This window comes from Eschrichtius robustus, chromosome 16 (genome assembly GCF_028021215.1).
Source record: "Eschrichtius robustus isolate mEscRob2 chromosome 16, mEscRob2.pri, whole genome shotgun sequence".
NCBI classification, from domain to species: Eukaryota; Metazoa; Chordata; class Mammalia; order Artiodactyla; family Eschrichtiidae; genus Eschrichtius; species Eschrichtius robustus.
In genome coordinates this window covers 737,151-756,547 of record NC_090839.1, presented here as the reverse complement: position 1 = coordinate 756,547, position 19,397 = coordinate 737,151, and the positions used below count along the sequence as shown (strand labels likewise).

Sequence of the window (19,397 nt, the reverse complement as noted above, 5' to 3'; positions counted from 1 at the left end):
TTTGACCAGCCCCCCACTGAGTGGACAGGTTCCCTCTTTCTCTGCCTCCTTCAGGGCGGTTGCCGGCCTGGCGCCTTTACTCCGTGTCTTAGCGTGTGTTTCCTGAGAACAAGGACATTCTCTTTGACAATCCGATCATAAAACCAGCATCCGTACTGCACTCTCGTCTAATCGGCAGCAGCATTAGAATTTTCCCAGCTGTCCTCGGTAAGGCCCGAAACACAGCCACCCCTCTGCCCGGTGCTGTGGTCTCCGGGCCTGTGAAGAGAAAGGCTAGTTATTTCGTCGACTGTCCTACAGTTTGGATTTGTCTGCTGTGTTCTCATGGTTGCAGTCAGGTTTTGAATTTTGGTGGGAATACCGCGGACTTGCGTCGTCTCGCAGGTGACATTGGTGACGTTAACTTCAGTCTGGTTACGTGATGGCTGCTGGGTGTTTCTGCTGTGAAGTCACTGCTTTTCCATTTGTGATTCTTAAGTCATTTGTGGCATCCATTAATGAGTCACCCCTGAGTTAATGATTTCCATAATGTTTGCAGAATGATGAGTCTTCTCATCCTCCCATCTTCCGTGTGAGGTCTTGTACTACCCTCCGCCTCCGCGTCAGCACGTGGGCCCACGTGCTCACGTGCTCACCCCCACACCCATGTGCGTAGGATTGTGAGTTCACGCTCTCGCCCGCGCCAGTTTTAGTCCAGAACCACGCGGTTCCTTCTTCTTTCCTCCCTCTCCATGTTCGTAACGCCTTTTGTGAGAAAACAAGCTTCCATTTTTTCTCAGTATCGTACTTACTTGTTTGATCCTAGAACCCACAGACAGTTGTTTGAGAATTGCCAGCCCACCCACGGATAAATGAACATCTACTCGCTAGGTTTAATGTTTGTTCACGTCCTTTTTGTCGTTGGTCTGTGACCACAGAATGAAAACGCTCTTTCAGAGGTTCCTTGGGTTGTTTCTTTCTGCTTCACTGTGGTCATATTATTCATTTTAAGCTCATTTGTTATGTTTATATTTCATTTCATACTCCATTTTTTGCCGTTTATGTTGATTTTATTTGTTTATTTTATTTATTTATTTTTTGGCTGTGTTGGGCCTTTGTTGCACGCGGGCTTTCTCTAGTTGCCGCGAGCGGGGGCTACTCTTCGTTGTGGTGCGCGGGCTTCTCATTGCAGTGGCTTCTCTTGTTGTGGAGCACGGGCTCTAGGCGCACGGGCTTCAGTAGTTGTGGCACGTGGGCTCAGTAGTAGTGGCTTGCGGGCTCTAGAGCGCAGGCTCCGTAGTTGTGGCCCACGGGCTTAGCTGCTCCGTGGCACGTGGGATCTTCCCGGACCAGGGCTCGAACCCGTGCCCCCTGCATTGGCAGGCGGATTCTTAACCACTGCACCACCAGGGAAGTCCCAGAAGGCGGATTCTTTTTTTTTTTTTTTTTTTTTCTTTTTTAAAGTTTCTCTTATGGCTGTTTTTTGAAAGCAGCTTTTTTTTTTTTTTTAAGCATTTGTTTTTTTATTTATGGCTGTGTTGGGTCTTCGTTTCTGTGCAAGGGCTTTCTCTAGTTGTGGCAAGCGGGGGCCACTCTTCATCGCGGTGCGCAGGCCTCTCACTATCGCGGCCTCTCTAGTTGCGGAGCACAGGTTCCAGACGCGCAGGCTCAGTAATTGTGGCTCACGGGCCCAGCTGCTCCGCGGCACGTGGGATCTTCCCAGACCAGGGCTCGAACCCATGTCCCCTGCATTGGCAGGCAGATTCTCAACCACTGCGCCACCAGGGAAGCCCCCAGAAGGCGGATTCTTAACCACTGCGCCACCAGGGAAGCCCTCCTTAGCTGCTTTTGTCCATGACAGTTTCTCAGACCTCCCTTGGTGGTTTGGAGGAGGATTGCTCTGACGTTGTGTAGAATGCCCCTTCATTGGGGTTTGGATTTGTGTGACGTTTCTCCCCTGGACGTACGGGGGTGTGGGATTTGGGGAGGAAGGGCTCAGATGCACAGGGCCCGCCTCATTGTACTGCATCCAGGTCCCTGCAGTCAACTCCGCGTGACTTATGACCTTGATTGCCAGCTGAGGTCGGCTTTGTCAGGGGCTCCAAGTTACTCGTTCTCCTCCTTTCCACACTGTTCTCTTTGGACGGAGGTCACTCTGCACAGCCCACACCTAAGGAGTGGGGTTATTCAGCCAGGTATCAATCTCCATGACCCTGTGTTAGGCAGAGGCTTCTTAGAAGTAACGCCAACAGCACAAGCACCCAGAGAAAAAAATAGATAAACAGGACTTAACAAAATCAAAAACTTTTGTGCGTCAGAGGACACCATCAAGAAAGCAGAGACATCCCACAGAACAGGAAGAATTTTTTGCAAATAACATATCTGATAAGGGATTGGTATCTAGAATAGGGAGGAAACCTTTAACAACTCAACAAAAAGACAACCCAACCCAATTGAAAAATGGGCAAAAGATATAAATAGACACTTCTTGAAAGATACACAGATGGCCAATATGCACATGTAAAAAGGAGCCCATTGGTCATCAGGAAAACGCAGCTCAGAACCACGTTCATGTGCATGTCCACAGGGTCTCTGAAGGTGACTGCCCCCCTCAGCTCAGGCTGCTGCTTCCAGGTCAAGTTCCAGCCGTGTGGATTTCAGAGCCTCTTCTGTCAGTGTCTTGCCCTCCACACCAGCATCCTGGTTCCTTAGGACGGGGTGGTGGAATTAGAAGGATGCAGACATGTGCATTTGTGCTTTCCCTTGCCCAGGGCTGAACTTGGAGCTGGAGGACCTCGCGAAGCTGAAGAGTAAGTGCGCCCCCCTCCCGCCTGCCGTGGACTGCCCCCCACAGCCCCGCCCTGAGAGCCCCTAACCCCACAGCGATCCTGCTTCGCCTGGAGGGGGCCATTGACGCTGTGGAGCTGCCTGGAGGTGACGGCGGTGTCACCAAGCCTGGGAGGTGAGGGACCTAGCAGGGCGGGTGTGCCGGGCTCTGTCCCTGCAGCATTCTACCCCACGTGGCCTAGAATGTCACTGGGTCACAATCCAGAGAGTCTTTTTCCATCTTGGAGGCCCGGGAGGGTTTGGTCATTGAGAGTGTCGGCACCGCCACCCTCTCCTCTGGTTCACCCCTCTGTCTGCACTGCAGTTGCCTTTTAGAACGAGGCTCCTGCCTCCGTGCCACCTTCTGTTAGGACGAAAAGTCGCCTGGAATGTTCTGAACGTCCCACAGGCCTCCGAGTCGCGGGGTTTGTTCCCCGTGGGATGGTGGCCTGGGGCAGGTATCACCCTCCTCGGTGCACCACTGCCAGCTGCGCTGGGACCCAGGCCCAGGTCTGTCGAGGCAAGGAATGTTCTGGAGTGCTGGGCCGCCTGCCTTGTCCCTGAGCCCCATCTGCTCCGCTCTGCTCAGGCCCTCGCAGGGCCCGGTTGCTTCCCAAATGGCCCTGGCGCCTCCTTGGCTCCCACACCCGCAGGGCTTCCTCTGCAGCTTCCACTGCGCACCGTTCCCACCCCCCCCCCGACTCTCTAGAACTGCCCTTTCGGTGCCCTGCCCAGAGCCACCACTTCAGGGGGGCCCTGATGACTACCTCCCGGCCTCCCTGCGGGGCCCGAGCCCCAAGCCCAGGCCTGTTTCTGGGTATGCCGGTCTCATGCAGGCCGCTGTCCTCCCCACCGGGGCTCCTGAGGGGAGAGGCCTTTCACCTCCAGGTTTGGGCCTCCCCGGAGGCTCAGAGCTTGCTTTTGGGTGAAGGAAACTTAAAATGCTTTTGGCTGTTCGGTTCCCAAAGTGCAGCCTAATCTCCTGCCAGGCCTGAGCTGCCTCTTTCCTCGTAGCTACATCTTCGAGCTGTTTGCCGAAGCCCAGATAACGTTTCACACCAAGGGCTGCATCCTTGACTCCCTGGACCAGATCATCCAACACCTGGCAGGACGTGAGTCCCCGGCCGCCTTGCGCCCTGTGGCTGACGCCTTACTCAAGGGCGCAGCCTGACGGGAACTTGGCCCATGGAGCTGCCTTTCTGATTCGGATGTTGAGATCTTAGCATGTTTGGTGGCGTGTGTCCTATAAAGAGCGGTCTTCCCTGCTTAGCCCTTTTTAAGAAAGAGCAGTGAGGGGCCTGGGTGGGTCAGTGAGCTGTGGGCCCCACCATCCTCTCCCCCAAATCTCCCGCGCTCTGTTTCTGCCCAGAGGGTTTCCATGGGACTGCTTCCCAGAGGCTGTGCCACGGAGCCCTCTGGTCTCACCGGGGGTGCCCAGCCTTGCCATGCTCCTGGGCTCTGGGCAGCCCCAGCCTTACCTGGCTGCAGAGCCTCTCTTCTTGTCCCACTGACCCACGGGAGACCCACTGGGAAGACAGGGTGAGCTGCCCTCTGAGGGCATGCCCCTCAGCCCACACGGGGGCTGGAGAGCCCAGTGGACGGTCAGCACCTGCTGCCCCCGCAGGTGCGGGGCTGTTCACCAGCACGGCGGGGCTGCAGAAGCTGGCAGACGTCATCCAGGTAGGGACCGCTGCCGCGAGGACGGGATGTCTCCTCTCCTTTCCTGATGGAAGTTGGCGGGGCCTCGCTCTGCAGAGCTGCTGTGGATTCTAGACTTGGGGAAGGACAAGGCGCCCCCAGCACACGCTTCAAGTCAGCACCGCAGGGCTGGTTTCCTCTCGCCCTGAGCACCCGCCGCAGGCCTTGAGGGCGGGGCCAGGCGGGGAGCGGGGCCGCTTAGGGTGAGAGTCTGGTAGGTCCCTCCAGTTTTCAGACAGGCCCAGCGGCTCCTGCCCAGCCAGCTGCCGCCTTTTCTCCAGTTTCTTGCTGACACAGCTTTGCAGGGGAAAGTTAATGCAGAAGCCCGTGCCGGCGTGGGGGGGCATGGACTCTGTCCCCCAGCCCCTGTTGCGTTGCCGGGCCAGCCTCGCCCAGAGGGCGTTGAGACGAGGGGTGAGTGTGTCCCGTCCACACCCATTAGGTGGGGCCTGGGGCTGCTGTTTGGAGTCACTGGGTGGTCTGCACGTCCTCTGGGCCAGGCTGGCCTCAGTCTGGGCTTTGGGATCCGCTTGGGGGGAGGGGCAGCCTCCAGGGCTCACTGAGCCCCTCCTCTGCCACACGCAGACCCCACCTTCCCCAGGCCAGGCGACCAGGGGGGCTGTCACACGCCTCAGGGCCTCTGGACGTGACGATTTCCTGCCCCTAACGTGCCGTCCCGTCTGTCCAGCTGTCCCCCTCGGGCCCAGCTGAGCCGCTTCCTCAGCTCAAGTGGACAGGCCAGGGCCCGCCTTCCTTTCGCTGTGTGCTGCCCAGCTGGCCGCTGAGGGCCGGTGTGATGGTTCCAGGCGGTCCAGCCCCTCCTGCGCCTCGCTGGGCCTTTCTTCAGAGGCCCCTCCACGGCCGCTGGTCCTTGGGGAAACCGGGGCACCCGAGGCCCCGTGTGGCGTGTGCATGGCTGCCCGCGCTGCGTGGCGTCACGGTGGGGCGCGCCTGGCTGCAGGCAGGGCTCAGTGGGCTCGAGGCCCTGGGTGACCTGCCCGGCAGCGCGCCACTCTGTCGCCCCCTCCTTGTCTCTCCCCACCCCTCGCGGTGCTTCCACGGCTGCACGACCCCTTCCACGCTGCCCGCCGGGCCTGCGGTCGGCCTGTGCAGGGCGCCATCCGCGGGGCCCCTGGCCGCACCCCCAGGTGCTCATCACGGTGGGTGTGGGATGAGCACCTGCCGGCCCACACTCCCCCCAGCTGGAGGGGATGTGACAGGCTGGTGAGTGAGCGTGGCCCGTAGGCAGCTTGGGCAGCAGGGGAAGCTGAGTCACCCGCCAGGGGCTACTGAGAGCAGCTGCCAAGGGAAATTCCAAACCAGTGGGGTTTCGTGGTGCTTGGGGTCCGGAGAGTATGGAGCAGGGAGGAACCCGCGCCACAAACGGGCGTCGGGGAGGGGAGGGGGCCGTGCAGGCCTGGAAGCGAGGGCGCCCCGGCCTGCTGGCCCGTTCAGCTGCAGGGACGTGTGAGGAGGGCGGGAGGACGGGCAGAGGGCGCCACGGAGGGAGGGCCCGCCTGGCAGGGGCAGGGCCGGGGGGCCGCAGCTGGGGCTCGGGACTCCCTGGAGACCCAGCAGTAACGGTGGGTCACCGCCCCGGGGGGCAGAGGCCTGGGACGCTCGCTGCCCCGGCAGGAAGTGATGGGAGGAGGGGGACAGAGCCCGGGCCTGCAGGGTGCCACGCTAGAATGTTCCTTCTTCTCCATGACCCCGGCTGCCCTCCAGCCCCATCCCCGCCTCACAGATGGGACGGAGCCCCCAGGGTGGAGTGCAGAGCTGGCCGTGGGCAGGCAGCAGAGCCCCGGCCGGCGAGGGAGGCTGCAGCGGGCGCCCCCAGGGCTACAGCTGCACCCGTGCCTGCCACCTCCTCCCCCGCCGCCCGCCTGTGTCTGGCACTCGGACACAGGGCAGCCACACCGCTGTCTGACACTCCCGGCCATCCCTTGAGGTGTGAGGGCCGCTCTGGGGCCACAACGCAGGGCTTTGCAGAGGAAGCCATGGCCCCAGAGGGGCCTCACCAGGCGGTGTGGCCTCCGCTCCAGGATCAGGTCCAGTGTGTGTGGTTCCGCCCTTGCAGGCGGACACTTTGGTGAATCGCGAGGCCAGGTGTTTTGCCGTCTGTACGATGAAAGTGCTTCTCGAAGCTCCTCTCGCCTTGGAACTTACTCCTCACAGGCTGCACTGCACCCCCAGGCCGTGCTTCTGGGCCCTCACGTGCAGGGCCATGGGGTGCCCGCAGCTCCTCCTGGCCATGCGCCCACATCCCCTGGGCCTGGCAGGAGTTTGCTGAGAACAGGCTGCTGATCCGGGCTCCCGAGGCCTTTCCTGTTCGTAGGAAGATTTGGTGGGTGAGGCTTCTGCCCATGCGCGCCAGTGGTGCCGGTCTTCTCTGTTTTCACGGACGCTGGGTGGAAGTCGTGGCCTCATCTTCAGCCTCTAACCCAGCAGAAGGCGCCTGGGAGTGGCGTGACGACGCGGGGCTGTGGAACACGCCGTCCCTCTTGAACGTGTCTTGGCCTTGTTTCCACCAGCCGAGTGTCAGAGTCAGATTGTTCCCTTTCTGTGAGGAGCTTCTTGGGCTTTGGCAGGGATGCCTTGGACGTTCGGGTTATTGTGGGGAGAGCCGGGGCTCTGTGATGTCCAGAGGTCCGGCTCTCCTCCAGGGCGACCTCACAGACTGTTCCGGAGGAAGTGACGTCTGTCTCTTGCTTTATCTCCAGCGTTACATACTTTTTGTTGCTGTTGTGAAAGGGGTCTTTTTAACTCACTGGTGCTTGTGTGTGAGAAAAGCATTGACTTATTTGTTGGTCTTGTGTGAAGCTATCTTACTAAGTTTTCAGTTCTAAAAGTTTGTTGTTTGGTTTTCTGGATTTTCTAAGTAGATGGTCCTGTTGTTTGTAACGTCTAGTGTGTTGTATTTTCTGCCCCCATATTTATCCCTCTTGTGGTTTTTTCTTGGCTTGTTGCGTTGGCTAAGAATATAATTCCGCTTATTTTATTTAGGGATTAATTTCATCCTATTACTTCTCGGTGTGAACGGGGTTCCTTTCCCCTAGCCCCTGACCCAGCCCTTGGGGAGAGCGGAGAGGGCGGGCGGCTGACCTGGGCCCGGTCCCCGTGAGAGGCTTCGACTGGCTGCCGAGGAGGGGCCTGCAGGGCGGCTGTGCCTCCAGTGCAGCGGGGCCCCTGAGGGGAGGGGACAGGCAGCTCCGGCTCCTCAGCCTGGGGTCCTGCCCCAGGGACGCTGTTGGCTTGGAAGCAGGGGCAGGTGGTGGCTGTGTCCTGAGTGTCCATCTGTCCTGCATGGGAGCGACTCGGCAGGGGTGGCAGCCTCTGGCGTGTCCTGCTGACTTTGTCCCTCATCTCTGCCGTTCAGATCGTGTTTAGCGTGGACCCTGCTGAAGGAGGCCCCGGTTCCATGGTGGGGCCGGGGTGTCAGTCCTACAAGGTGGGTCTGCTTCCTGGATGGGGGCTCCCGGGCCGGGGTCTCAGTCCCACAAGGTGGGGCTGCCTCCAGGATGGGGGCTCCCGAGTGGGGCCCAGGACACCTCTCCATTCCACCTGTCCAGGTGCACATCCACCCTGATGCTGGTCACCGGAGGACAGCTCAGCGGTCAGATGCCTGGAACGCCACGGCGGCCAGAAAGCAAGGTGCGGCACCTCGGGTGGCTGGGACATGCTCCCCCTGGGGCGGGGCCCCGTCCAGCTGCGGGCTCCCGGCCGCCTGTCGCTCCAGCCTTCTCCAGGTGACGCCCCACCTGCCCTCTAAGAGTCAGAGCTGTCAAAGTGAGAGACCTCAAGGGCCCGCTGGCCCGGGGCCTGCCTGGAGTTTCCACAGGGGTCGGCCCTCAGACCCCTGCTGGACAGAGAAGCCAGAGCGCCCCGAGACCGGGCTCGTGGCTCCCCAGCGTGCTCTGTGGTCACTCCTGTCCTTGCTGGTGCAGGGCTGGCCCAGGACAGCGTGGGCTCGGAGCCGCGCCTCCATCCTCCCCACCAAGGGGCAGGTCCCGTCCCGGAAGTTGGAAAAGGCTTCTCTGGTCCCGGAACGTGGTTTGCTCTTTTCTGGGGAGCGTTCCTGCTGCCCTGTGACGCGGTCGGATCCGAGAGTCACGTTTCCAGCATCCGCTGTGCTCTTCCATCTCCGGTTTCCGGAGCCACTGGGAGCGCATGGGAGGGCCGGCGTGTTGGCATCCTCCCTGGCTGGGCTGGACGTGTGTAGGACGTTGCCCCTGGCTTCCTGCCTCCAGGGGCTCTGGGCCTGCGCCCCTCCCTCTTCTGCAGTCCCACCCGGAGTATAGGGAGGGAGGCTGGCTCTTCACTGAGCCACAAGGACGTCTGGGGTTGGGGTAGGCTGACCTCTCTGGAAGTGACTTCAGCATCCCCCTCCCCCGGCCGCAGGATGCTGGCGGGCTTCTCTGGTCTGCTTCCTGCTCCTGGGACCCCAAGGGAGGGCAGGCAGGCCCCCCAGGCGAGACTTGTGCACCTGGGCCTCAGGGCCCAGCACCGCCTGGGGGGACACACGATGGCTGCTGGGCCGGCGGCTTGGGCCTCACACACGTGCCCCCGCCCCCCGCAGGGAAGGTGCTGAGCTACTGGTGCTTCAGCCCTGGCCACAGCATGCGTGAGCTGGTCCGCCAGGGCGTCCGTACCCTCATCCTCACCAGTGGCACGCTGGCCCCCGTGTCCTCGTTCACCCTGGAGATGCAGATGTAAGGGCTGCCCCTTGGCCCCCCCGCGGGGGTCCCGAAGCCAGCCCCCCCCCCGCGCTGGGCTGCCGGGATGCTGGGGGTTCAGGATCTCACAGGGGCCACCCCCTGCCTCCCTCCAGCCCTTTCCCAGTCTGCCTGGAGAACCCACACGTCATCGACAAGCACCAGATCTGGGTGGGGATTGTCCCCAAAGGCCCCGACGGAGCCCAGCTGAGCTCCGCCTTTGACAAACGGTAGGGGGCCTGGTGGGCGAGGTGGGTGGCCGAGTGCCAGGCCCCTCACGGCAACAGCCCCCCCGGTTCCCTGCAGGTTCTCTGACGAGTGCTTGTCGTCCCTGGGGAAGGCGCTGGGTGAGTGCCCGTGCTGTCCGTTCCTGGGCCCCTGCCCCGTTCCGAGGTCGCCCGCCCCCGCTCCGCTCCCCGTCCTGCCTGGTCTTCCTGAGGGGCTGGAGGGGCCCTCTGCGGACATCCTCTCCTGCTGACGCAGGCCACGGTGCTTGCAGGCAACATCGCTCGTGTGGTCCCGCACGGGCTCCTGGTCTTCTTCCCTTCCTACCCCGTCATGGAGAAAAGCCTGGCGTTCTGGCGGGTGAGTCCCTCCTTCCAGTGTCCTCTGGGGGCGGGAGGGAGCCCCAAACAGCCAAGGGTCTGGCAGGGCCGGCCGCGTGCCTTTGAGAAGGCGTGACGGGCGTCCCCTCTCTGCCTGCTCCCATAGGCCCGTGACTTTGCCAGGAAGCTGGAGGTCCTGAAGCCCCTGTTCGTGGAGCCGAGGACCAAAGGAGGCTTCTCGGAGGTCTGGGTCACCGGGGCTCCCTCCCCCTGCCCTGCAGGCTGCCCTGGGCTCAGGCCAGCCCCGGGGTGTGTGTGGCCAAGGTCCTGCTGGCGCTTTAGGAAGTTCGGGCTTGGGGACGATGGCAGCAAGTCTGCCCCCACCCCCCAGCCCCGGGGCCCCTGGGTTTTCTGGGCACGGCAAGCAGGCACTGGGTGCTGGCTCCGGGTCAGCCTGGGAGCCCGTGCCACGAAGATGCTGCTGCAGTTCTGCTGGCCTGCCTCCTGGCCCGGACGGCACTTCATCTCGCAGGGTGGTTTCTGGGGTCCTGCTCAAGGAGGCGAGGGGCCAGGCCGGGCTGACCAGCCTCCCCTTCCAGGTGATGGAGGCTTTCTACACGAGGGTCGCCGCCCCCGGGTCCAGTGGCGCCGCCTTCCTGGCTGTGTGCCGGGGGAAGGTGAGGCCTCCGAGGCCCGGGTCCCACACACCTGGCTCCGCATCCCCGCCTGGAGCCTGTGCCTGAGGGGGCTCACGGCTCGTGACCTGGGGGCTGCACCGTGGGCAGGAGAGGCCGGTCACCGCCCTCAGGCCCCGTGTCCAGCAGATACAGGAGGGTGTGGCCCTGCGGGTCCTGTAGGGACCAGCCCTGGGGTCCTAGGGTGGGCGTTGGGGCCCACGTGTGGGCCGTGGGCAGGTGGGCCGGAGGAGCTTCTGAGAATGAGAAGCTGGTCCTGGGGTCCTGGGAGCGGTGGACCCCAGGTACAGCCTGGTTCAAAGTTGGAGGTCTGTCCCACCCTGCGCATCCCGGGGGGCGTGGGGCGGGGAGGGTCCAGGCACGGGTGGGCCCTTAGGGAAGGTCCTGGGCTTGAGTGGAGGCAGATGGGGGAAAAGAGTGCCCGCTGCCCCCCAGGCCAGCGAGGGGCTGGACTTCGCAGACGCGAATGGCCGTGGAGTGATCGTCACGGGCCTCCCATACCCGCCCCGCATGGACCCCCGAGTTGTCCTCAAGATGCAGTTCCTGGATGAGATGAAGGGCCAGAATGGGGCCCGGGACCAGGTGAGAGGCTGTGGGGCTGAGGGTGGGCAGGTGGTGCTCAAGCCCCCGTGGCTGAGCCAGCCCCCCGCCCCGGCCCCGCAGTTCCTCTCCGGGCACGACTGGTACCGGCAGCAGGCGTCCAGGGCTGTGAACCAGGCCATCGGGCGGGTGATCCGTCATCGCCATGACTACGGGGCTGTCTTCCTCTGCGACCACAGGTGCAGGCCCCCCCACCCCCGCCACCGCTGCACTCTCGGGCCAGAGCCCTTGCCCCAGACACCGGCTCTTCCCTCTGGTGACTCTGCCAGGGAGCTGGGCTCCGGGGCAGGCGGGGCTCCCGGGATAACGGCCCCACCGCCCTGCAGGTTCAGCTCCGCGGACGCCAGAGCCCAGCTGCCCTCCTGGGTGCGTCCCCACGTCAAGGTGTATGACAGCTTCGGCCACGTCATCAGAGATGTGGCCCAGTTCTTCCGCGTCGCTCAGAGAACCGTGAGTCTGAGCGCTAGCTGGCTGTGCCCTCGTGTCCCACCCAGGGGAAGGAGCAGGGTGGGACCTCCACAATCTTCTGTGAACGTCTAGATGCCCGTGCTGGCCCCCCGAGCTGCTGCTGCGAGTCTGGGCGAAGGAGAAGGCGCTGCCTCGGTGGCCGTGTCACCCGGCCCCCTCCGCACCAGGAAGGCCACGAGTCTGGACGTGCACGTCCCTAGCCTGAGGCGCAGAGGCACGGGTGCGTGTGGCTGGGCGACATGGCCGGGTGGGGCCCCCCAGGGTGGAGGGTGGGGCGCCTCCAGCAGGCTGGTGGCACGCTGGGGCCGACGACCAGAGTCCCCAGCGGGCAGTGGTGGACTCCGTCGCCCTCGCGTGCTCCCGCAGGCTCGCCGGTCGCCGGGGATGCCGAGGGCAGCCTTTGTGTGGAGTACGAGCAGGAGCCCGTCCGGGCCCAGCGGAGGCCCGTGGGGCTGCTGGCCGCCCTGGAACACAGCGAGCTGCTGGCCGAGGGGCCTGGGGAGGAGGCCCTCCCCGCGGAGGAGGAGGTGCGGGGCCCGGGCTCCCGGGGGAGGGACACGGATGGCTCGGCCCACCTGGGCTCGGGCGCCACCATGCTCACCGCTGCACCCCCGCTGGTCGGGAGGGCGGGGGGGTTTCAGCAGATGCCTGGTGGTGCTGTGGGCCTGCCCCGCCCCGGCACAGCCCCCAGCCCTCAGCTGGGCCCCCAACACGCCCCCGTGCTGGACACGGTCCGCTCACTTCCCGCTCCTGCTGTGCCGGAGCCTGGCTGGCCCTTTCTGGGAGCCTGAGCTGCGGGCAGGACCTTCTGCCCTGGGGCCTTCGTCCAGAAGCCCATAATTCCCCAGCTGACCTGAAGCTCCCCACTTCCCGCCGGGCGTCAGTGCCCGCTCCCCGCTGTCCCGCCCTCTAGGCCCAGGGCGCAGCTGCCCCACTCGCGTTTCTCGTTCCCTTCCCGCCGGTGCCCTTCAGTTACTGCCACGCTGCTGCCCGGGACCTGCTCTCACACTTGGTTCCCTGCAAGGGGCCGAGGGTACTTCTCCCGCCCTGCCGCCCAGGGCAGTGTCAGGGCTTCGGGGCCCTGAGGGCCTGAGTCGGACACACCTGTGTCGCCCTCAGGCCCCCCGCCACTCCGCCCCGTGGGGCCCTCGTGAGAAGAGGCCAGCGGAGGAGCAGCGTGGCAGGCAGAGGAAGGTCAGGCTGGTCGGCGGCCCGGTATGTGAGCGGCCCGCAGACGGCGGAAGTTTGGTGGGCGCCTCGGCCGGTGTGGCTCAGGGTGGGGTGAGGTGTGAGCGGGCCAAGCCTGCCCGCTGGCCTGACTCAGCTGTCCCCGCTGGGGGACAGGCTCTGCAGGCACGCCTGCTGGAGCCGGGGCCCAGGGGAGGGAGCAGCCGGGCCTGAGGGCGGGTGCAGCGGTGGAGGGAGGGCAGCAGACCCAGGGCCCGCACCAACCCCACCACCGGTGTTTGGCTGGATCCACTTCCTCACAGACGAGCTGCTTGTTCTGTGGATCCCACTGTCGTCCTCCACCCGCCAGGCTCGTGCTGTGCCGGGGCCTGGCCTGCTCTGATCCCGTCCCTCTTCTCCTTTGATATTTTACCGTGAGAACATCTCACCTCCACTCAGCTCTCAGAACCAGCACGGGGTTCCCGTGTGCCCTTTGCTGCAGTGCCACCGCCTGCCTCGCGCCTCCTCCCCCTTACTGGGGTCCCTGGGCAGTGCCCCCCCTCAGGGCAGACCCTCCACACTTTGGAGTCCTGCACACTTGGCAGATTTGGGCCTTTCGTTTTGTGTTGCTTTTTGGTGGGGGGGGTCGGGTCCACGCAGGCCCGTGGGCTCCATCCACAGAAGGTGTTGTCTTCCCAGCTGGGCAGGAGCCAGGCCTGGCCCTCTGGCAGGTCTGGTGTGGGGCCTGCAGCCGGGCTGGCTCCCCTGGCCCAGGCCAGGCTGGGCTGTTGGCACGAACGTGGATGGTGAGGTGCCTGCATGTGAGGCACGTTGTGTTCCCAGCCTCGGATGAAAGCAGTTAAGAGCAGCTGAGTTACATCCTAGACGCTCCGGGAAGCCGCAAATGCCAGTGCCTCTGTCTGCCTCCCTTGGCTTCTGGGAAGAACCAGGCGGCGCCCAGGGGGCTGACACTGAGGAAGTGGCCTAGGTGCCAGGGGCCTGGGCCTCTGAGGGCCAAGCTGGGGGGCAGCCTGGGAGCCTGGAGGATCCTTTTCGAGGGTCTGGGATCAGGGCTAGGGTGTGCAGCAGAAGTAGGGCACGGCGGTGTTTGAAGTCCTGGCATGTTGAGAAGCATCCCCTGCTGTGAGCAGACGGTCCTCCGAGCCCGGAGCACCTGCTGCAGCGGCCCCTGCCGTGGGCACCGGGACCTCAGCAGAGGAGCAGGAGCCGCCAGCCTGGGGAGGGCCAGCCCACACTCTGTCCCTCTGCTGTGCTCAGCGGGCCTGGCCATCTAAGCTGAAGCTAAGCTGGGGGTTCCCTGCCAGCTCCTCCTGGCTGCCCTTGGTGACCCCAGCTGGGCCAGGCCAGCGAAGCGTCCTCCCAGCAGCCCCCGACAGCAGCTCGCTGCCCCTGCAGGCGGGGAGGGTTGGTGCCTCCTGACAGGGGCACCGGCTGTGTGTTGGCAGGAGGGGCCAGAGGCCGGCGCGGACACGGGCGGGGCCAAGCTGTTCATGGCGGCCGTGAAGCAGGCGCTGAGCCAGGCCAGCTTCGACACCTTTACCCAGGCCCTGCGGGATTACAAGAGCTCTGATGACCTCGCCGCCCTGGCCGCTCACCTTGGCCCCCTCTTTGCCGAGGACCCCAAGAAGCACGGCCTGCTCCAAGGTGCCTTGGCCGGTAGAGGCTGCCCACTTGAGGGTCCCACCCTGGGGGCCGTGCTGCGGCCGTGGGCTGGGGGGCCACCAGGGTCCCTGGTTGACCTGCAGAGGTGCGGGTGGGGACCCCGTGCAGTGGCCGCAGCCCCGGGGACCTGCAGGCCCAGACCCCGCCCCTCCCCACAGGCTTCTATCAGTTCGTGCGGCCCCACCACAAGCAGCAGTTTGAGGAGGTCTGCCGCCAACTGACGGGCCGAGGCTGCAGCTCCCGGCCTGAGCATGGCCCCCGGAGGGAGGGAGCACAGCCGGCCCTGGACCCCAGCGGTGAGCCCGGCCCTGCCTGGGTGGGACCCTCAAACTCAGACCCTGAGTGTGGGGTGGCACCTGGCCCTTGGAGTGGGTCCTCGTGTGGCCCAGCCTCCCTGTTCCTGAGGCTGACCAGATCCATGCGGGGGGCCCCACTTCGGGGAGGTGTGGGCCCCCAGAGCACACATGGCCCGGGCCTCCCAGGAGGACCTGTGCCTGGGGAGTCGTGTACGCACAGGGGTCCTGGAGCCCCGTCCACCCCTGTCTCCACCGGGAGTGGGCTCTGCACGTCCAGGGCCTGGGAGGCGCTGTTCCCATTGGTTACGGAAGAGCCCATCTCTGGACGAGCCTTCCCCAAGGATGGGGATCACAGGGGGCCCCTGGGGTTGGCGAGTCCAGCCTGAGTCACGCTTCTGCTCCCTCCTGGACTGGGGTGTCCTTGTGCCTGGCCCCCATCTAAGGCAAGGGAGGAGGCCTGCCCGCTCCCAGCTGTCGGTGGCCTCCTGCGGTTGGCCGATGAGGGTTTGAGGCCCGGTCTCCCCTTGGACAGACCCGTCCCCTCCCTGGTCATGCTCTGGACCCTCAGGGACCAGCTGGGTGCCTCCTTGTCTCCGTGTTTCTTCAGGAAGGAGGGAGCCTGACCCCAAGCTGACCGTGTCCCAGGGTGCAGCCAGGCAGCTGGACCCCGGCGAGCACCTGAACCAGGGCCGGCCCCACCTGGCCTCCGGGCTGCTCCCTGCAGGTACCTGGTCCCGGAAGAGGCTTTGGACCAGAGCCAGGAGCAGAGGGAAGAGCCTGGCGGGGAGGAGCCTCCTGGGGGCCGCTGTGGTTCTGCGCCCCCAGAGCAGGGGAGGCCAGCGTGGTTTCCTGGGAAGCTGGTGGACTGAGGTGTGTTACCTTCCCACCAGGAGACCCCAGCCGCCGGCCTCCTGAGGGGTCTGGAGCCCCTGGAGCAAAGAAGCACCCGCCCGCTGTGAGTGCCTACCTGGCCGATGCCCACAGGGCCCTGGGGGCCACAGGCTACAGCCAGCTCCTGGCGGCGCTGACCACTTACAAGCAGGACGACGACTTCGAGAAGGTGGTGGCCGTGGTGGCCTCACTCACCACCGCAAAGCCTGAGGACTTGTCCCTGCTGCAGAGCAAGTGGCCCGCGTGGGGGGCGGGCAGTGCGGTGGGCGGCGGGCAGTGGGTGGGCGGCAGGGCCACGCCTGAGCGATGCCACGCCTGAGCCATGCTCCGCGCTCCCAGCAGGGTTCGGCATGTTCGTGCGCCCGCACCACAAGCAGCGCTTCCGGCAGACGTGCGCGGGCCTGGGCACCCAGGCTCCAGGACCCTGGGAGGGGAGCCCTGCTGCGCCTTCCGACCTCGTCTGCGGGGCTCGCGGGCCAGGTAGGGCCGCCTGCCTAGTGCTCCTGCCGCCCTGTCGCCCCAGCCCCCCTCAGCCCTGGCAGGGTGGGCAGGTGGGCAGGTGGGCAGCAGGGAAGTGCCAGGCACCCCTCGTACTCACTCCCTCCTGTCTCCAGGCCCTTCACAGCCAGAGAAACCCCCCGGGAAGACCCAGAGCAAGATCTCCTCCTTCCTTACGCGGAGGCCGGCTCGGGGGGCGGGGGCTCCCGGCCGGCCCCCCCCTGCCCCCTGCGGGCAGGCACAGTCCGAGTGGGGTAGGTCTCGTGGGAGGGGCTGCAGGGACCATTGGGAGTGGGGGCCCGGCCCGAGCAGGCCCGTGGCGCTCACGTCAGCCCCCTTGCAGTGGGCTTGGTGTGTCCTGGCTGCAGGGCGGAGGACGTGGTCCCCTTCCAGTGCCCCTCCTGCGACTTCCACTGCTGCCGGGCCTGTTGGCGACAGCACCTCCAGGTCGGCAGCCAGACCCTGTGGACCCGGCCGTGTCCCCTATGGACGTGGCCTGCTGGGCGTTGCCCCACATGGTGGGCTGCGGGGCTGGGTCTGGCAGGTGTGTCCAGCGCCCTCTCTCCACAGGTCTCTAGGACGTGCCCAGCCTGCCATGCTGCCACCAGAAAGCAGAGCCTCACGCAGGTCTTCTGGCCGGAGCCCCAGTGAACGTCGAGACCCTCTGGGCGCTGCAGGGTCTGCGGAGGCTGAGGCTGCTCCTGCCTGGGGCGCAGCCTGGACACTTGCCTGTCGGCTGGGGGTGGGCCAGGCCTGATAACCAGAAACCCCTTGGCCACGGGCGCACCTGGCGGGGAGGCCAGTCCAGTGTCCGTGGGGAACCTCTGAGACGGCAGCAGGATCTCGGCCCCCTGTGAGAGGCCCCGAGGCCACCTTGGGGTCTGGGGTGGGTCCACTGGAAGGTGCTTCCCCAGAACTTCCCTGGCCGCCGGCTTGTGGGTGGAGCCCCAGCAGGAAGGAGGGGAGCCCCGCACCTTCTGTCCCGGGGACCTTCCAGGGACCTGCTTGTTGCTCAAGGGCCAGGGTTCTAGTCTAATAAAGCTGCTGGCACTGCTGGGAAGCAGTCTGTGTGGCCTGGCCTTGGTGGTGGGGTAGGGGAGCCTGGAAGGAAGGAGGCGCCTGGGCAGCCGCCCTCGCACCTGGTTTGTTCAGAGGGGGAGCCGCTGCCCCCTCCACCCGCTGGTTGCTGGGCCTGGTAACGGGGTCAGGAGCTGCCCGTGGTGCTGGGGGCCCGCACGGGACCGTCCTGGCACTGGACTCTGCGGAGGGAGGGGTCAAAGCCTGGGCCCCCAGGTGGCCGACCGCTCCCCTCAGGCGGGGCGGGGCTCCGCGGGGGCGTGGCCAAGCCAGCCCTTATAGGACGCGGCCCGGGAGGCCGCTGCCACTCCAGCGAGACCATGAGGCCCCCGCTGTGGCCGATGCTGGCACTGCTGCTGGCGCTCGCGGCGCGGGGGACGGCGGCGGGCGCGCCCACCTACCCGTGGCGGGACGCGGAGACGGGGGAGTGGCTGGCGTGCGACAAGTGCCCCCCGGGCACCTTCGTGCAGCGACCTTGCGGCCGGGACAGCCCCACGACGTGCGGCGCGTGCCCGCCGCGCCACTACACGCAGTTCTGGCACTACCTGGAGCGCTGCCGCTACTGCAACGTTATCTGCGGGGAGCGCGAGGAGGAGGCGCGGCCGTGCGGGGCCACCCACAACCGCGCCTGCCGCTGTCTCCCCGGCTTCTTCGCGCACGCGGGCTTCTGCCTGGAGCACGCGCTCTGCCCGCCCGGCGCAGGCGTGGTCGCCCCCGGTGGGTGCAGGGCGGGGCCGCGGCGCCGGGCCCTCCGCCGAACGGAGCCAACCCGGCTCTCCTGACCCCGGCCTCCCCGTTCGTCCTCAGGCACCCCCAGCCAGAACACGCAGTGCCAACCGTGCTCCCCGGGCACCTTCTCCGCCAGCAGCTCGAGCTCGGAGCGGTGCCAACCCCACCGCAACTGCACGGCCCTGGGCCTAGCCGTTAACGTGCCGGGATCCCCGTCCCACGATGCCCTGTGCACCAACTGCACGGGCTTCCCGCTCGGCTCGCTGGAGCCGGGGGCACTGGGTGAGCGGGGCGGGGGGCGCAGAGGCCTAGGTGGGCTCCTGGGAAGGGCTTCCGGAAGCGTGGTGGGGCCAGCCTAGGGGATGCACTTGGCTGAGGGCGTCAGCGCTGGCGGGTGATGCCGTTTCCCGCCGACGTTGGGAAACAGGCTCCGAGGGTTTAAACAGCTTGCGGGAGGGCACGGCAGCGAACGTGGCGGGTCCCCTTCACGTCGCATCCCACCCCCGGCATCGGCCCACGAGACCCGCCTCCTTGCCGGCCGAGTTTCCCGCGGTCGCCCCGGACCCTCCAGCACGGCTCCCGCCTCACCCACTCGTTAGCGGGCGGGGATCCCTCGGTCCTGTCTCCGCGGGGCGCAGAGGGACGCGCACGGCGCGCTGGCAGTTAACCGAGTACCCCCTCGCCCCTCCCTCCCGCAGGGACCGAGGAGTGCCAGCGCGCCGTGGTCGACTTCGTGGCTTTCCAGGACATCTCTCCCAGGAGTCTCCAGCGGCTGCAGCAGGCGCTCGCGGGCCCCGGGGCGCGGGGTCCGCCGCCGCCGCAAAGGGAGGACCGCGCGGCGCTGCGGCGGAGGCTGTGGCGGCAGCTCACGGAGCTCCGCGAGGCGCGGCCCGGGACGCTGGGGGCGTGGCTGCCGCGGGCGCTGCGCGCGGCCAGGCTGTCCGGGCTGGAGCGCAGCGTCCGCGAGCGCTTCCTCCGCACGCGCTGAGCACCCTCCCCGTTATTTATTCGCTCCCGGCCCGAGCCCCCCCGCGTGGGCGGCCTCCAAGTCGCACCTAAAGAGGCTTTGGACCCGGCCCCTGTGGCGTTAAATTTACTTTTCATAAAGCCGATTGGCAAACGAGTGTGGTGTCTGGCCGTCGCGCGGTGGGCACACCTGGCAGGGGACACCTGGGCGGGCTGCCCGGGCGCGGCCTGCTGCCTCCGCCCCCCCCCCCCCCCAACCACCACCACCACCGGGACAGACCCTCGATGGGGGGAGGGTTGTGGGAGACGGGGACAGCAGGTGGCAGCCGTCCCCAGGCCTCACTGCGTGATCCTCCCCGCCCCAGTTGTGCTCTCAGTGGTTAGGACGGTGTGGAGGGAGGGTCGCCCAGTCCCCGGGCTCTCGCTGTGGAACAGAAGCCAGCCCGGAGTGGTCAACCCGCCAGCCCATGCGCCCTGGGGCACCAGAAGCGTCCCCCTCAAGTTACCCCTCCTTTGGGCTCCACCCTCAAAGCAGCAGGGGATTTCCCAGCAAGGGACCAGCCAAGA

General features: G+C 65.6%; 2 protein-coding genes across 10 annotated transcripts in view; both read left to right on the top strand.

Moving 5' to 3' along the window:
• The window catches only part of RTEL1 (regulator of telomere elongation helicase 1), a 28,302-nt gene extending 11,189 nt beyond the window's left edge, over positions 1-17,113 (top strand). For 2 of the 9 annotated variants that reach the window (XM_068525084.1, XM_068525085.1), the window contains exons 11-36: positions 2,751-2,789; positions 2,863-2,941; positions 3,820-3,917; positions 4,430-4,485; positions 7,880-7,951; positions 8,073-8,154; positions 9,080-9,212; positions 9,332-9,445; positions 9,522-9,562; positions 9,715-9,800; positions 9,927-10,004; positions 10,360-10,437; positions 10,891-11,037; positions 11,098-11,234; positions 11,382-11,505; positions 11,596-11,743; positions 11,890-12,050; positions 12,643-12,738; positions 14,157-14,355; positions 14,532-14,669; positions 15,277-15,393; positions 15,560-15,790; positions 15,903-16,040; positions 16,175-16,312; positions 16,427-16,505; positions 16,629-17,113. In XM_068525084.1, coding sequence (XP_068381185.1) covers positions 2,751-2,789; positions 2,863-2,941; positions 3,820-3,917; positions 4,430-4,485; positions 7,880-7,951; positions 8,073-8,154; positions 9,080-9,212; positions 9,332-9,445; positions 9,522-9,562; positions 9,715-9,800; positions 9,927-10,004; positions 10,360-10,437; positions 10,891-11,037; positions 11,098-11,234; positions 11,382-11,505; positions 11,596-11,743; positions 11,890-12,050; positions 12,643-12,738; positions 14,157-14,355; positions 14,532-14,669; positions 15,277-15,393; positions 15,560-15,790; positions 15,903-16,040; positions 16,175-16,312; positions 16,427-16,505; positions 16,629-16,815 — 2,996 coding nt within the window. In that variant the 3' untranslated portion in view covers positions 16,816-17,113. Of the gene's footprint in view, positions 1-2,750; positions 2,790-2,862; positions 2,942-3,819; positions 3,918-4,429; positions 4,486-7,879; positions 7,952-8,072; positions 8,155-9,079; positions 9,213-9,331; positions 9,446-9,521; positions 9,563-9,714; positions 9,801-9,926; positions 10,005-10,359; positions 10,438-10,890; positions 11,038-11,097; positions 11,235-11,381; positions 11,506-11,595; positions 11,744-11,889; positions 12,051-12,642; positions 12,739-14,156; positions 14,356-14,531; positions 14,670-15,276; positions 15,394-15,559; positions 15,791-15,902; positions 16,041-16,174; positions 16,313-16,401; positions 16,506-16,628 lie in introns of all 9 variants that reach the window. The other 7 variants (XM_068525086.1, XM_068525090.1, XM_068525088.1 and 4 more) reach the window with 7 other exon arrangements.
• Positions 17,114-17,427: 314 nt separating this feature from the next.
• On the top strand, positions 17,428-18,987 carry TNFRSF6B (TNF receptor superfamily member 6b). Its single transcript, XM_068525093.1, has 3 exons — positions 17,428-17,852; positions 17,943-18,146; positions 18,563-18,987. Exons 1-3 carry the CDS (start codon positions 17,456-17,458, stop codon positions 18,850-18,852), a joined length of 891 nt encoding a protein of 296 aa, XP_068381194.1. The 5' UTR covers positions 17,428-17,455; the 3' UTR covers positions 18,853-18,987.
• Positions 18,988-19,397: the final 410 nt, after the last annotated feature.